We start from the raw sequence: 13210 nt of genomic DNA on the forward strand, positions 1-13210 counted from the left end.
GTCACTGGAGTGCTTGCCCAATTTTGGGTCTGTATTAGTTGCAAAATTTCATTTTATTCCAACACAAGTTGAATAATTCTTTTTGTAGCCTTTGCTAGGAAAGGGAAATGCAATGTGTGTGGGTTTTTTTTTTTGTTTAAGGCTTTTTCTAAGGGAAAACATTAAGGAAAGTAACTATTATGTAGTTGTCTTAGTTCTCACTTTTTTCTTATTTTACTATCAAGATGTTTTACTTCTCACTTCAGCTACTCTGTATGTTTACCTGTTTTCTTCTGTGCTGTGTATATTTATCCATTTTATTCTGTACTCTCTATATTGAGTAATAAATCCTCCCTTAATGTCCCTTAAAGGGGAAAAACCAAAACCAGTCCAAAAACCTGAGAACAAGCATGTTACTTAAAACATTCAGGGAAGACTTTTGTCTTACTATCTGTTGGCTTTGGGCAGTGTCTCTTCTGTGTGGTGTCCAACACAAAATGGAGTCTGTATTCTGATGCAGGCAATGTCATAAATAATAATTTTTATAGATATTGCAGAAACACTTCACTTCCTCCTTTGTGGAGCCTCAAATGGGAGTTGTCAAGAACAAATTGACCTTGTTCCACGAAGTCCTCAAGAACTTTATGAGCTTACTTCTCTTATCTGGTAAGAGATGCAGACCTAGGTCTTGGGTCTGGTTGGTATATTAAAATCCCTGACTTCTGTAAAATGAAGGTAAACAGTTTTCAGCTTAGCTGGACTGTACTATATACTTCTAGTAAATTATTATTTTGATATTCTTTACAGTGAATTGATGCCTTGCCTGCCAAAAGAGGGAATCTTTGCTGTTGATACTATGCTAAAGAAAGGAAACGCGCAAAATACAGATGGTGCAACATGGCAATGGCGAGATGACAGGGGTCTCTGGCATCCCTATAACAGGATCGATAGTCGAATAATAGAGGTAGTAATTCCACACACTTGTGTGGTGAGGTTTTTTAAGTATATATGTGGATGTATAGGGAATTGAGTACTTTCTTTATGACTTGGAAAATAGCATCCTTATTCTTTGAGTAAGAACCACATGAGTTTCCTCAAATCTCCTCCTTTAATACTACTTTATTTTGGTGTTGAGTAATGGGTAAACAAACGCTGCTATTATTGTACTTCTGTCACTCATGGTTTTTCCTACGGTTTTTCCCCTCTCCTCACCTTTCAGATAGCTTCCTGTTTGTAGAGTTTTCCTAACTTTATACTCTTGCTTGTTTTTAGGCAGCTCATCAGGTTGGTGAGGATGAGATAAGCCTGTCTACACTTGGGCGTGTCTATACTATTGATTTTAACTCTATGCAGCAAATTAACGAGGATACTGGAACAGCACGTGCCATTCAGCGGAAACCAAACCCTTTAGCCAATACAAACACTAGTAAGTCCGTCTTAGGAGACACCTGGTGTCTCTAGCTATGGCTAATAATATATTAGCCAATATGCTGCTTATAGTTTATGTGGAACATTAAACTATTCTGATTTTATGAGAATGAAAACTACTTTGCTCAGAACTTGAAAATGTTTAAATGTATCTTTTAGTATGTAAACTGTCTTCCTGAGAATTGAAAATGCATTAAGTGGTGGAGAAACTGAGGGTATTCTTGGCTTGAGATTTTCTGAAACAGTTTTGTTCATACAGCTCTTGTATTTAACAAAGTCTCTGTGAGGACTACTTACTATCATACAGAAATATATAAGAAAACTGAAGACAGAATATTTGCTTTCTTGAAAGGGTTTTGTACCTCATAGGTCCTGTGATCAGTTTAACTTCAGGTTCTTAAATTGTATTTTTTCAATTCGAGCTAAACTAGTTCAGCTTTAACAAACAAAAGTGATCATCAGAGCAGATATGTAAAGAACTAGGCAGTGACTTTTTGCACAATTTTTTACAGGTGGACATTCAGAGTCAAAGAAGGACGATGCTCGAGCACAACTAATGAAAGAGGACCCAGAACTGGCAAAATCCTTTATCAAAACTTTGTTTGGTGTTCTTTATGAAGTGTATAGTTCTTCAGCTGGACCTGCTGTTAGACACAAGTGCCTTAGAGCAATTCTTAGGATAATTTATTTTGCTGATGCTGAACTTCTGAAGGATGTGCTGAAAAACCATGCTGTTTCAAGGTGAGTTGATTAACCATTCTGCATGAGACTTAATTTTGAGCTTACAACTCAAACTTCTAATTACTTTTTGAATCACTTTTTTTCAGGGGAAAATTTTACTTTTAATTAAAATTTATTTAATGACCAAAAGCTGAATTTGCCATCTCTTCAGGAGTTTTTTACATCTTAGATTTTGCAGTAGGTGCCAATTCTAGGTGTTTTTCTTAGAAACTTAGATTACCTGTATGGCATTTACTGTTTTCTTGATCTTTCTAAAACTTGCCTATAAACTTTTCTGAGGACAAGATGACTTTTGAGGTAATACCATGTGAACAATAACAGACTCTCATGGCATTCGACTGGTAAGTTCTATTCATGAAACTTCTCATATATGTTATACTATAAAGTTAGGATGCAATTAGAAAATAAACTGACTAGTTTTTCAAAGGTATTACCAAATTCCACAACACCATGTTCTTAGAGTTTTCTTCCTTGTAGTCACATGTTAAAACTTGGTAGATGTGATTTATGCAGGAGGAAGACTCTTTCCAGTCCTTCTATTTATAGCTTTTACAGAAGCACAATGAAACTCGTTTACTTTCATTTTCCAGTACTATGTATGCAAGATGGTTTGGTTTTAGTGTGTCTTTTTTCTTTTAAAAAAAGCCAGTGGAAAATAAGATGTCTAATTCTGATAAATCTGTTTTAGTCACATTGCCTCCATGCTGTCGAGTCAAGACCTTAAGATAGTAGTTGGAGCCCTGCAGATGGCGGAGATTTTAATGCAGAAGTTACCTGACATTTTTAGTGTTTACTTCAGAAGAGAAGGTAAATGTTGCTTGCTTTCTTTTTTTCTTGATCTCCTTTAGTAAGTTAAAAGCTTGTGTGTGGAGATTCTGTGTTTTTTATTCCTGTACTCCACCTCCCACAAGCTGTTAAAAAGTTGATGTTGTTCTTGAATAGAATATACGAAGCCCATGCAAGCTATCCTCATGTGAGTCTGAGCCTGAAACAAGTTTGTACAGGCTTACTAGAGTGAGTGAATCTATTTAGGCCAAAGATGGCTTGCTGCAATTACATGGGTAGTCTTACAGGACAAAACTGATGAGTCTTTGGCGGAAAGTCTTCATTCTAATGCACTGGGCGTTTTTGGCTTCTTTAGCTACTGCTGATGCTGCTGTCACTTCTTTTATTACTCCTTGAACTATGTAGGTTAACTTTTTGAAGTGAGGATTAAGATGCTTTAAAAACTTACTTAGTATTGACAGGTGGGGTGAGTCAATGCTGCCATAGTCAAGCTGAAGTAACAGATTTTTGTCCCTGATGTTACCCTGCCCTACCCTGCCTCCCCCCATCCAACTAGACCCACCAAACAAAGATTTCTTGTTTTGCAAAGGGGTGATGCACCAAGTGAAAAACTTAGCGGAATCTGAGGCTTTGCTAACAAGCCCGCCAAAAGTATGCACTAACGGATCGGGAACGCTGGGTACCACTACAACAATAAGTACTGGAACAGCCACTGCTGCTAGTAATGCAGCTGCAGATTTGGGATCCCCTAGCTTGCAACACAGCCGGGAGGATTCTTTGGACCTGAGCCCACAGGGGTAAGTGCACTTTCTGCTGTGAGTAAACAATCCATTGGGGTGTGTTTGTGGGGGTTTTTTTTTGTTTTGTTTTGTGAGTTTCTTTTTTTAGAGGGTGGTTTTGTGGTGTTTTAAGTCTTGGCTGATATGGCTGCTTACAGTGTCAACTATATTTTGCTGTGTTATTGTCTTCTAAGGATCTGAAATGGCATTAAAGCATTAATGGATAGTTTTTATTCATTGTATCTTTTTTTTTTTTTTAAAAAACCCCTGAAGTAGTGACCTGATAGTTACAATGTAATAATGATAAGAAGCAATCTACTGTTTGGGAAGAGGCTGGAGAATGCCAAGAGCAACAGCTGTAGCCTCATGTAACTCTTGAGGACAAAGTTGTTCTTTCAGAGATAGGATAGCTATGGTACACAACTCGTTTCTGTTGGAGATAGGAGGAAAAAGTCAGTCATCTGTAAGTTCTTTTGTTGAAATGCAGCCATTTTGAGCACTCGTAGAATTAAAATAGTTTTAGTGTTAGACAGGTTGCCTTTATTTTAAAGATCAAGTATTTATCTCAGTGTATAGACATAATAAGGAAACTCAGTTTAAACTGGAATTTCAAATATGTCAGTTTGGGAAGTGTAGGGCTTGGTGAGTAGAAACTTCTTAAGTTGTTGAAAAAGTGGTTTCTGAGCCCAAATAGGAGAGACAGGTAAAATATCCAGGTTCTCTAGGTATTTAAGTAGAGATTTGTGGGTGTGATTCTTTTAAAGTATATTCAAATAACTGGATAGTAACACAAACCAACCCATAAAAATTATGGGGACTCTTTATGTAGTGGCACTTCTGGCTGTATTTGGCTGCTCATAGTAGAAGGGTGACAGAAAGCACAACCGTTTCTGAATGGAGTAGTTACTTTGTCCTTCCAATTAAAGTGGAGTTAAGGCCCCTTCTTGGAGCTGATTCTTCCCTTGTGCCTTCTTTGTTATGGAATGGTACTTCATTGATTCTTGAGGAAATAACTGGAAGGTGCATCTTAAACTGATGAATGTGCATATGGTGAATGGAAATGTTCCCTTTTTTAAATTTGGACAGACGACTCAGTGATGTTCTAAAGAGAAAAAGACTGCCAAAACGAGGGCCAAGGAGACCAAAATACTCTCCTCCAAGAGATGATGACAAAGTAGACAATCAAGGTAAATGGTTCTTTAAATGTGATACTCCACCTCCTTTTGTGTTTTCAAAGTAAGCTTATAAGCTATCAGAAGTGCTAGATATAATAAGCCTGTTAATTTTGTCTTTGCTTTCTCCAGCTAAAAGCCCTACAACTACGCAATCTCCTAAATCATCTTTCTTGGCAAGTTTAAATCCTAAGACATGGGGAAGATTAAGCACACAGTCAAACAGTAATAATATTGAACCAGCACGAACAGCAGGAGTAAGTGGTCTTGCAAGGGCTGCTTCCAAGGATACAATTTCCAATAACAGGTACACACAAAAAATGCAGTTACTTGTAATATAGTGTTGACTTCGAAGGTGCAGCTACAAAAGAACTCTGTTAAATTAACTATGGAAGAAGCATCAAGAAACTAAATGGAAGAAAATGACCTCTTAGTCGTTTGAAGTAGCATGTTGGAGAGAAAGTGGAGGATTGGGAATAATGGTGCAAGAAGTAACCTGTAGAGACTAGATCATTACTGTGTTGGAGTAAGATGGAAGAGTGTTTGTCTGCTGTTCAACATGGGTAAAATGATGCTCTGGCTACGTTTACTTGTGGATTATGCAAATGCTATGTGTGGCTGAATGCCTTTTGTGTGCTTCCTTACAGAGAAAAAATTAAGGGCTGGATTAAGGAGCAAGCCCATAAATTTGTAGAACGTTACTTTAGTTCTGAAAACATGGATGGAAGTAATCCTGCACTAAATGTATTACAGAGACTTTGCACTGCAACTGAACAACTCAACCTCCAGGTTAGAAATGGCAAATTTAGTTGGAATGAGGGTGGGAGTAGGAATAGTGTGTTCAGAAGAAAGCAAGATGAAAGCTAACCATTTTAGGCACTGTGGCCAATATTTTAAGCATAATTTTTAAAACCTTAAATGACAATGAAATATTGACCTGGCAATGGTTTACTCAGGTGCTCGTGGTTTTTTAGTTGGCATTCAAGCTATTTATGATAAATGAATAGTATTAACAATGACATTGATTTTTTTTTTTCCTTGTCTTTCTCAAATTGTAAAATGATACAGTTAGAATACAGTTTATGAAGTCAATCCCTTCTACAGGTATATAAGAAGAACTTTCAGGGTGGAGAGAGGGCAAGAGTTAAGTAGCATTTTGTTGAAAGGATAGAAGAAATACAGATGGGGTTGAATATACTACACTATCTCAAGAAATTGCGTTTTGCTTCTCAGACACTTGTGATCCTAAATTAATGGTCTAAACCTGTAACTTTCAAAGGAGCTAAATAGCTGAGTTCTGTACTTTGATCTAAGCTGTCATTAAAGTATGAAACTTCCCTCTTCCTCTCTCCCACACGTCATGTACAGTAGTTACCAATCTGAGTTTTGGGTGGATTTTTTTGGGTATGACGTGGTTGTTTTTTAACTCTTCTGTTTGGAGCTCATCTTAATATTGAGAGAGAGACAAATAGTACCTGGCATGTCTCTCAAAATGGGGAAAAAATGTAGGTGTTGCCAGTAACGCTTCCCTTGAACAGGCAAGTTACTTCCTTATCCTTGGAATGCCCTGTCATTGCTTGTATTGAGTTACTATACGTTCCAGACTGTCTCTTTCCCCTTTGGAGTTTCATGAAGTAGGTGGAAAACCAGTATTTTTTTGAGCTGGGCATTTCTTTATACCTGGGTAGTGAAATACTACCTTCATATTTTTCAGGTGGATGGTGGAACAGAGTGCCTTGTAGAAATCCGTAGCATTGTCTCGGAGTCTGACGTCTCCTCATTTGAAATCCAGCATAGTGGGTTTGTTAAACAACTGCTGCTTTATTTGACATCTAAAAGTGAGAAAGATGCTGTAAGCAGAGATATCAGATTGAAAAGATTTCTTCATGTATTTTTTTCTTCTCCAGTAAGTTTTCTTGTTTATTTTTTTGTTTTTCTTAGTTGTCTTTCTTTCTAATTGTACTTATCTGACCACCTGAGAGATTCAACAATGACCTTGTCTTAAAGATAGGGTACAGAAGGAATGTTTTATGTATGCGTAAGGTGTACAATACTGCAGCCTCCACATGGTTCTACATCTTTACAGGTCAGACTTTTTAGAATACTCTCTAGTTACGGATAATTTCACACAGCAGTGGTAAAAACTTAGACTGATGAATTATCTGACTCTTGAACAACTTAAAACCTTGTTCCCGACTTAGAAGAATCACAGAATCTAAAGAGTTTGGTTAGTCATCTTAGCACTTGTGCTCTTCAGTCCTAAATGCTACAGTGAACTAGACTGTCCTGTTTTTGAAGGAAGAAATTTAAATTGGAAGAGAGAAGGTAGGTAACTACAGCTTCCATGAAGCTTATTGCTCATGGTTAAGGAGAAATGCTTAAAATCCGTAGGGCTATTGAACTGAAAACAGGAGAGCCAAGTGCGTTTTCTGAAACGGATCTTTCATAAGCTTGTTGCCATGTAGTCATCCTGATGCTGCTACCACTTTAAGTGAGAGCAGTGATTCTTATCTTTTTTTTAAAAACAACTTGTGATGTAAGTTATTTAAGTTGAATTGATTTAAGCACATAACTGAAAGACAGGAATGTATTTCAGCTTCCTGGAGAAGAACCCCTTGGAAGATTAGAGCCATTAGAAAATGCACCTTTATTGGCATTAGTCCATAAAATGAACAATTGCCTCAGTCAGATGGAACAGTTTCCTGTTAAAGTGCATGACTTCCCTAGTGGGAATGGAACAGGGAGCAGGTAAGGATTAATGCTCAGGTAACAGCTTTGTTGAAGCTTTTGTGTTCCCAAACTTGTTTTAATGCTAGAAGTTCCAAGAGGTAATGGAAACTTCTGACCATATTAAAGACAAAAGCAACAGTTGGTGTTTTTATTCAGTGGAATATTGAGTATTTAAGCAAATGTTTGCTTACCATCTTGAAACTCCTTTCACTTAGACTGCATTTAAAATTACACATTCACCCTCAATCTAAGTTTGAAAAATTCAAATGTATTCCTTGTCTTCTTATAACAAACACTGGAAAGAAATATTCTGTTTATAGCTGAGACACTGGTATTGTTTCAGTGAAGTAATTAACAGTTGAAAGTTTGAATAATGAAGTTTAGTGCTGTAATATAGGAAAGTCCTGTTCTCTAGTATGATAATAGATTGAGTAATAACTGTTGACTGCCAACATAATTTAAAGTAACTAGACCTGCCCTGTGGCTTAAGATAGATTAAATTTGGAATCCAACTTGTTGTTTGTGTTTAGTCACTTAAATTCATTAAGATCTATTTCTACCATTTCTTTTCTGTAATTTAACAAACCAACAGTATTTAGTACACTATAGTTAGTAAGTCTGTATCAGTATCAGTTGCATATAAGTTTAGATAGGATTTTATGGTACTGGCTAAAAGCTCAATTATGTTTTAAGATATTCTTGTGACTACATTGAAATTGGAAAGGGTGGAGCATTAAAAATGAATTTTTAGAAACCATTCCAGTATGAAATGCCAGAAATCATCCGTGTCTCAGGTAGCAAGATAGTGTAACTTTGTCGACAAAGTTATTCCATAGTCTAATGGAGACAATATCCATTTTAATAGGTGTATTGGAGCCTCACAGTGTAGCATTCATCTAACTTCTATTAAAATTCAGTTCTTAATTTTTGTTGAACTTAGAAGTCTGTGGAAATGAATGCATACACAGGTTTCTAATACTTGAGGGAATTACTGGTTTTCACATCAGCTTTTGTGAATAGTATGTGTTCTGTAGTCTTACAACACTTCCTAGTATGCATTCTTTCTGTAAAAAGTGGGAAAACTGCAAAAATTTAAGATGCTAATAATCATAGGAGTGAAGTACTATTATTTTTGATGGAAAACGAACCCTAGAAAGTCAGAGTACTGCAACTTTGCTTAACTATGAGTCTTACTGTGGATTATGTCAACGAAGTTTTTAAGGCATCAAGATTTGGTAGTGTTCACTAGCACCTGGAAATAGAAGCAACTCAAGGTAAAAGGTTTGTGTATAAAAATGGCAACCTTGACTATTAATAGGTTAGGGACATAAAACATGTTCATGAATTATGCTTGGAAAGGAAGAACAGAGGAGCTTTCAGGTTGTCTCTTTTGGTCCTTATTAAAGAACAAAACATAAATGGATACTTGCATTTTCAACTGGATTCTGATTGTTATTGTACTGCAGGTGAACACAACTCTAAAGTCTTATTGGCATCAGTTGACTGCTGAATGACTTCAGACCTCAAAGATGGTCTGGTCATATTGTAATCAGACCTCAGAGTGGACTTTCTCTTAATCCTCATATCTTCCAGTGGAAATGGGATTTTATCCAACCTCGTTTCTGGTGTTATTGTAAAATAAATTTTTTCATCTATTCATCCAAATCTTAATAGGTTCTTTTTAGAGAAATAGGCTGAGAAATTCTACTTTGAACAATTACATGTGTAAATGCATTTTATAAATGCGTATTTTAATGCATTTTTAAATATGTCATTAAGGTTATGAGATTCTTCGTGTAGCAACTTTTTTCACAAATTATTTTGAGTTTTTCTCTTAACAGAGGATCCCAAGCTTTAAAGTTCTTCAATACACATCAATTAAAATGCCAACTGCAAAGACATCCGGACTGTGCTAATGTCAAACAGTGGAAAGGTGGACCTGTGAAGATTGATCCTCTGGCTTTGGTGCAAGCCATTGAAAGATATCTTGTAGTTAGAGGTATATATATTATCCAGGCTCATGTGTTTTGCTTCTTGGGATAGTCACTGTATTCAGAAGTGTAGAGTCTGTAAATTCTGTGAGGATTATAGTGAGAACAAGTGGGAGGTACCTATAAATGCATCATGCTCACAGGGGAAGAGATTAAGGCTACAGAGAATCTTCCTGTTTGTGGAACAGACTTTTTCTTGTTAACAGTTCAGTCTGAATACTAGCAGAAGTCTAGTATGATTGACTGTCAAATAGCTATAACTCAGCATTTTCTGATACCAGATGTAGATACTGAAATGTATTCTCACTCATCTGAATCTTACTTGAACTGATATATTATTTTGGAGCAATTATGAATAGTGTCATTTATAAAAGTCTGAGTACAAAAGCATTGCTACATTTTGTTTAAGAACAAATAAGATGTCTTTTCTTTGTTGTCTCAGGTTATGGAAGAGTTAGAGAAGATGATGAGGATAGTGATGATGATGGATCAGATGAAGAAATAGATGAATCTTTGGTAAGCTTTTACTTGGGGGTTTAGGGGAGGGAGCAGCATGGGGAGAGACTTAAAGTTAGCAACAAGTTTTCTGAATTCTGTGGGATTTTTTTTTGTTCTGTTTTGTTCAGGCTGCTCAATTCTTGAATTCAGGGAATGTGAGACACAGACTTCAGTTCTACATTGGAGATCACTTGCTGCCATACAATATGACTGTGTATCAAGCAGTTAGGCAGTACAGTTTGCAAGCTGAGGAGGAGAGGGAGTCTACAGATGATGAAAGTAACCCTTTAGGAAGAGCTGGGATTTGGACAAAAACACATACCATTTGGTGAGTTGTCTAGGGAAATCTGGGGACAAGTTGTTCAGTTTCCTGGATTTGTACTCATAAATAAAATTTGGCATGTAGCTGTTTCTTCACCCCCCCTACTCTCAAGTGCTGGATTTCCTGATGTGACCGAGAGACTTAAATGGCGGTAGGAATTCTCTGTTAGCTACTTTTTTAGATTGTGAGGAAAGCTGATGAAGAAGTGAGAGATCTTAAATGACACTTGTTCTATGGAGGGAGATCTTAGTGCTAGGTAACCAATCACAAACAACAGTAATGGTCAACTATATACTGGTTCTTATAATTGGTTACTGTACAGGTATATGTATTCTCTTGCAAGAGCATTATTGACCTATGACTGTGTGAAGCACTTCAACATTCAGCAGTGTATTTTCTAATATTTTAATATGTCATCCAAAACAAATAATCCCAAAGTCCTTTGGTTTTTTGATTTTTTTTTTTTTTTTTGTCTGTCCTTTCTGCTTGTTGCCTTCCAGTTCATTGAACCAGAGGGATTCCATTTTTTTTTTCTCTTCTACGGTGCACTTTGATTCTGAGTGCCTAGCTTCAAAAGCTGGGTTATATCCAAGTGTTCTTGCCTTTCTGCTTGTAACTGTGACTCAAGTAAAACTCTGGTTATCGAAGAACTAGTACTTTTATAACTGCTTTTGTATCCATGTAAGGTAGTATTTTACAAATGTGGCTTTAATTTTTAATTACTTCATAGGTACAAACCTGTGCGAGAGGATGAAGATGGTAACAAGGATTGTGTTGGTGGTAAAAGAGGAAGAGCACAAACTGCTCCTACAAAAACTTCCCCTAGAAATTCTAAAAAGCATGATGAATTGTGGCATGGTGAGTGTATTGCCTTGTTAAAATAGGTTAGACTTGTAAAATTTTGGAAAGTATAGGGAAGGAAGAGTGTTTAAGAGACACCATAGTGTTTCTTGTAAAGCAGGCATAGTATCAGACCTGGAAAGGCTGGTGAATTGGATAGGGAGAAATGTAATGAAATTTAACAAGGGCAAGTGTCTTGCATCTGGGAAAGAATAACCCCATGTACCAGTACAGGCTGGGGAACGAACTGTTAGAGAATAGTGTAGGGGAAAGGGACCTGGGGATCTTGGTGGACAGTGGGGTGAGCATGAGCCACCAATGTGTCCTTGTGGCTAAGAAGGCCAACGACATCCTGGAGTGTATTAGAACGGGTGTGGGCAGTAGGTTGAGAGAGGTTCTCCTCCCCTTCTACTCTTCCCTTGAGAGACCACATCTGGAATATTGTGAACAGTGCTGGAAGAATCTGTGATAAGTAGGCAAATATTAACATGTATATTAAAGCTAAAAACAAGATACTGAAGGGTCCATGATTAAACTATTATAGTTAATGAAATACCATGACTAATGCTACCTAGGCTCCTAATAATTAAATCTTGGGAAATCTTCCAATTGATTTGTTTTGATTATGTTTTGGTTTTTACCTGTTAGATGGTGTATGCCCTTCGGTATTAAATCCTCTGGAAGTTTACCTCATATCTGCTCCACCTGAAAACATAACATTTGAAGATCCTTCGTTAGACGTTATTCTTCTTTTGAGAGTTCTACATGCTATCAGTCGATACTGGTATTATTTGTATGATGTGAGTAGACCACTTTTTAAGTCACTTTCAAACTTCATGTAAGTAACTGTCCTGAAACATCTGAAAATAGCCTTCCTCCCATCTGACACTCACCAAGACAGATGTACACTATTTTCTACCTATTTCTCTAACTTCTTGTAAGATGTAGGTTCTAAATTCTTCCCGTTGATGCTATTTTCTCTCCAGTGTGTAAAATGCATTTTCAGTGCTCCTTGCTTCGTGAAGTTTTCAGAGCAACTTTTTTCTGAAAAGAAAACAAATAGTAAAAATCTGTCCAGTCTTTCTTTCATGACAGACTCTGTATGACCCAGAGTACACAATGAAAAGGTTTTTTTCTTGTGATGAGAAGCAAATTAGAAGCATAAAATACTTTGTTAATGAGGCCTTGGTATTTCTTCAGTGTTTCTTTAACTAGAAATACAATGTTTTCATTTAACACAGAATGCAATCTGCAAGGAGATAATTCCAACCTCAGAGTTTATCAACAGTAAACTGACAGCAAAGGCAAACAGGCAGCTTCAGGATCCTTTGGTAATTATGACAGGAAACATACCAACTTGGCTGACAGAGCTTGGAAAAACATGGTATGAATGACTTGTATAATATTTCTAATGTGAGTTCAGTAGGCTTCTTGTCTGGGCAGCCCAGATGTGTCCTATTTTACATGACTTTTGAAAGTGCTGGGGGAGAGTAAGATGTAGTCACAACAGTCTTGTTAAGTTACATAGTGACATGTGAAGTAATGCTTATAGCTGTACTGCATGTTTTAGAACAAATATGAGAGATAGACTAGCTGCTGAGTTTGGACCGCTTCTTATAAGAGTTTCTAAGCAATTTGAAGTTCTTTCATTGAAATTGTACTTGATTGTTTAGGTCAGTTCCTTTCCTGTTAAACCACTTAATGGCATTTTTGTCATACCACTTACCTTTCTTGTTAGCATGTTCAGTGTGGTTCAAAGGAAAATATTTTCATAATTACTGATTATGCATTATAATTTTTATACAGCTACATTCAAGGTACTCTACCTTGATACAGAGTGTAAAACTTGTACTTGAAAGAATGAGAAAGCAGAATCAACTTCCTTGGATTTGAAGTATGTTAATTGAAGCAACATCAGTGACAATTGACTGGAAATACATACTC

The 13210-nt window shown here is 36.7% G+C and overlaps 1 protein-coding gene across 9 annotated transcripts in view; it reads left to right on the forward strand.

Annotated features, from left to right (window-relative positions):
- The window catches only part of TRIP12 (thyroid hormone receptor interactor 12), a 70990-nt gene that overhangs the window by 46106 nt on the left and 11674 nt on the right, over positions 1-13210 (forward strand). For 7 of the 9 annotated variants that reach the window (XM_062005249.1, XM_062005256.1, XM_062005257.1 and 4 more), the window contains 17 exons: positions 528-645; positions 787-943; positions 1252-1405; positions 1920-2148; positions 2837-2955; positions 3524-3731; positions 4800-4900; positions 5018-5192; positions 5533-5674; positions 6600-6791; positions 7482-7633; positions 9442-9614; positions 10049-10122; positions 10233-10432; positions 11157-11284; positions 11915-12066; positions 12508-12650. In XM_062005249.1, coding sequence (XP_061861233.1) covers positions 528-645; positions 787-943; positions 1252-1405; positions 1920-2148; positions 2837-2955; positions 3524-3731; positions 4800-4900; positions 5018-5192; positions 5533-5674; positions 6600-6791; positions 7482-7633; positions 9442-9614; positions 10049-10122; positions 10233-10432; positions 11157-11284; positions 11915-12066; positions 12508-12650 — 2617 coding nt within the window. The remainder of the gene's footprint in view (positions 1-527; positions 646-786; positions 944-1251; positions 1406-1919; positions 2149-2836; positions 2956-3523; positions 3732-4799; positions 4901-5017; positions 5193-5532; positions 5675-6599; positions 6792-7481; positions 7634-9441; positions 9615-10048; positions 10123-10232; positions 10433-11156; positions 11285-11914; positions 12067-12507; positions 12651-13210) is intronic. The other 2 variants (XM_062005255.1, XM_062005258.1) reach the window with 1 other exon arrangement.

This window comes from Colius striatus, chromosome 12 (assembly GCF_028858725.1).
Source record: "Colius striatus isolate bColStr4 chromosome 12, bColStr4.1.hap1, whole genome shotgun sequence".
NCBI lineage: Eukaryota > Metazoa > Chordata > Aves > Coliiformes > Coliidae > Colius > Colius striatus.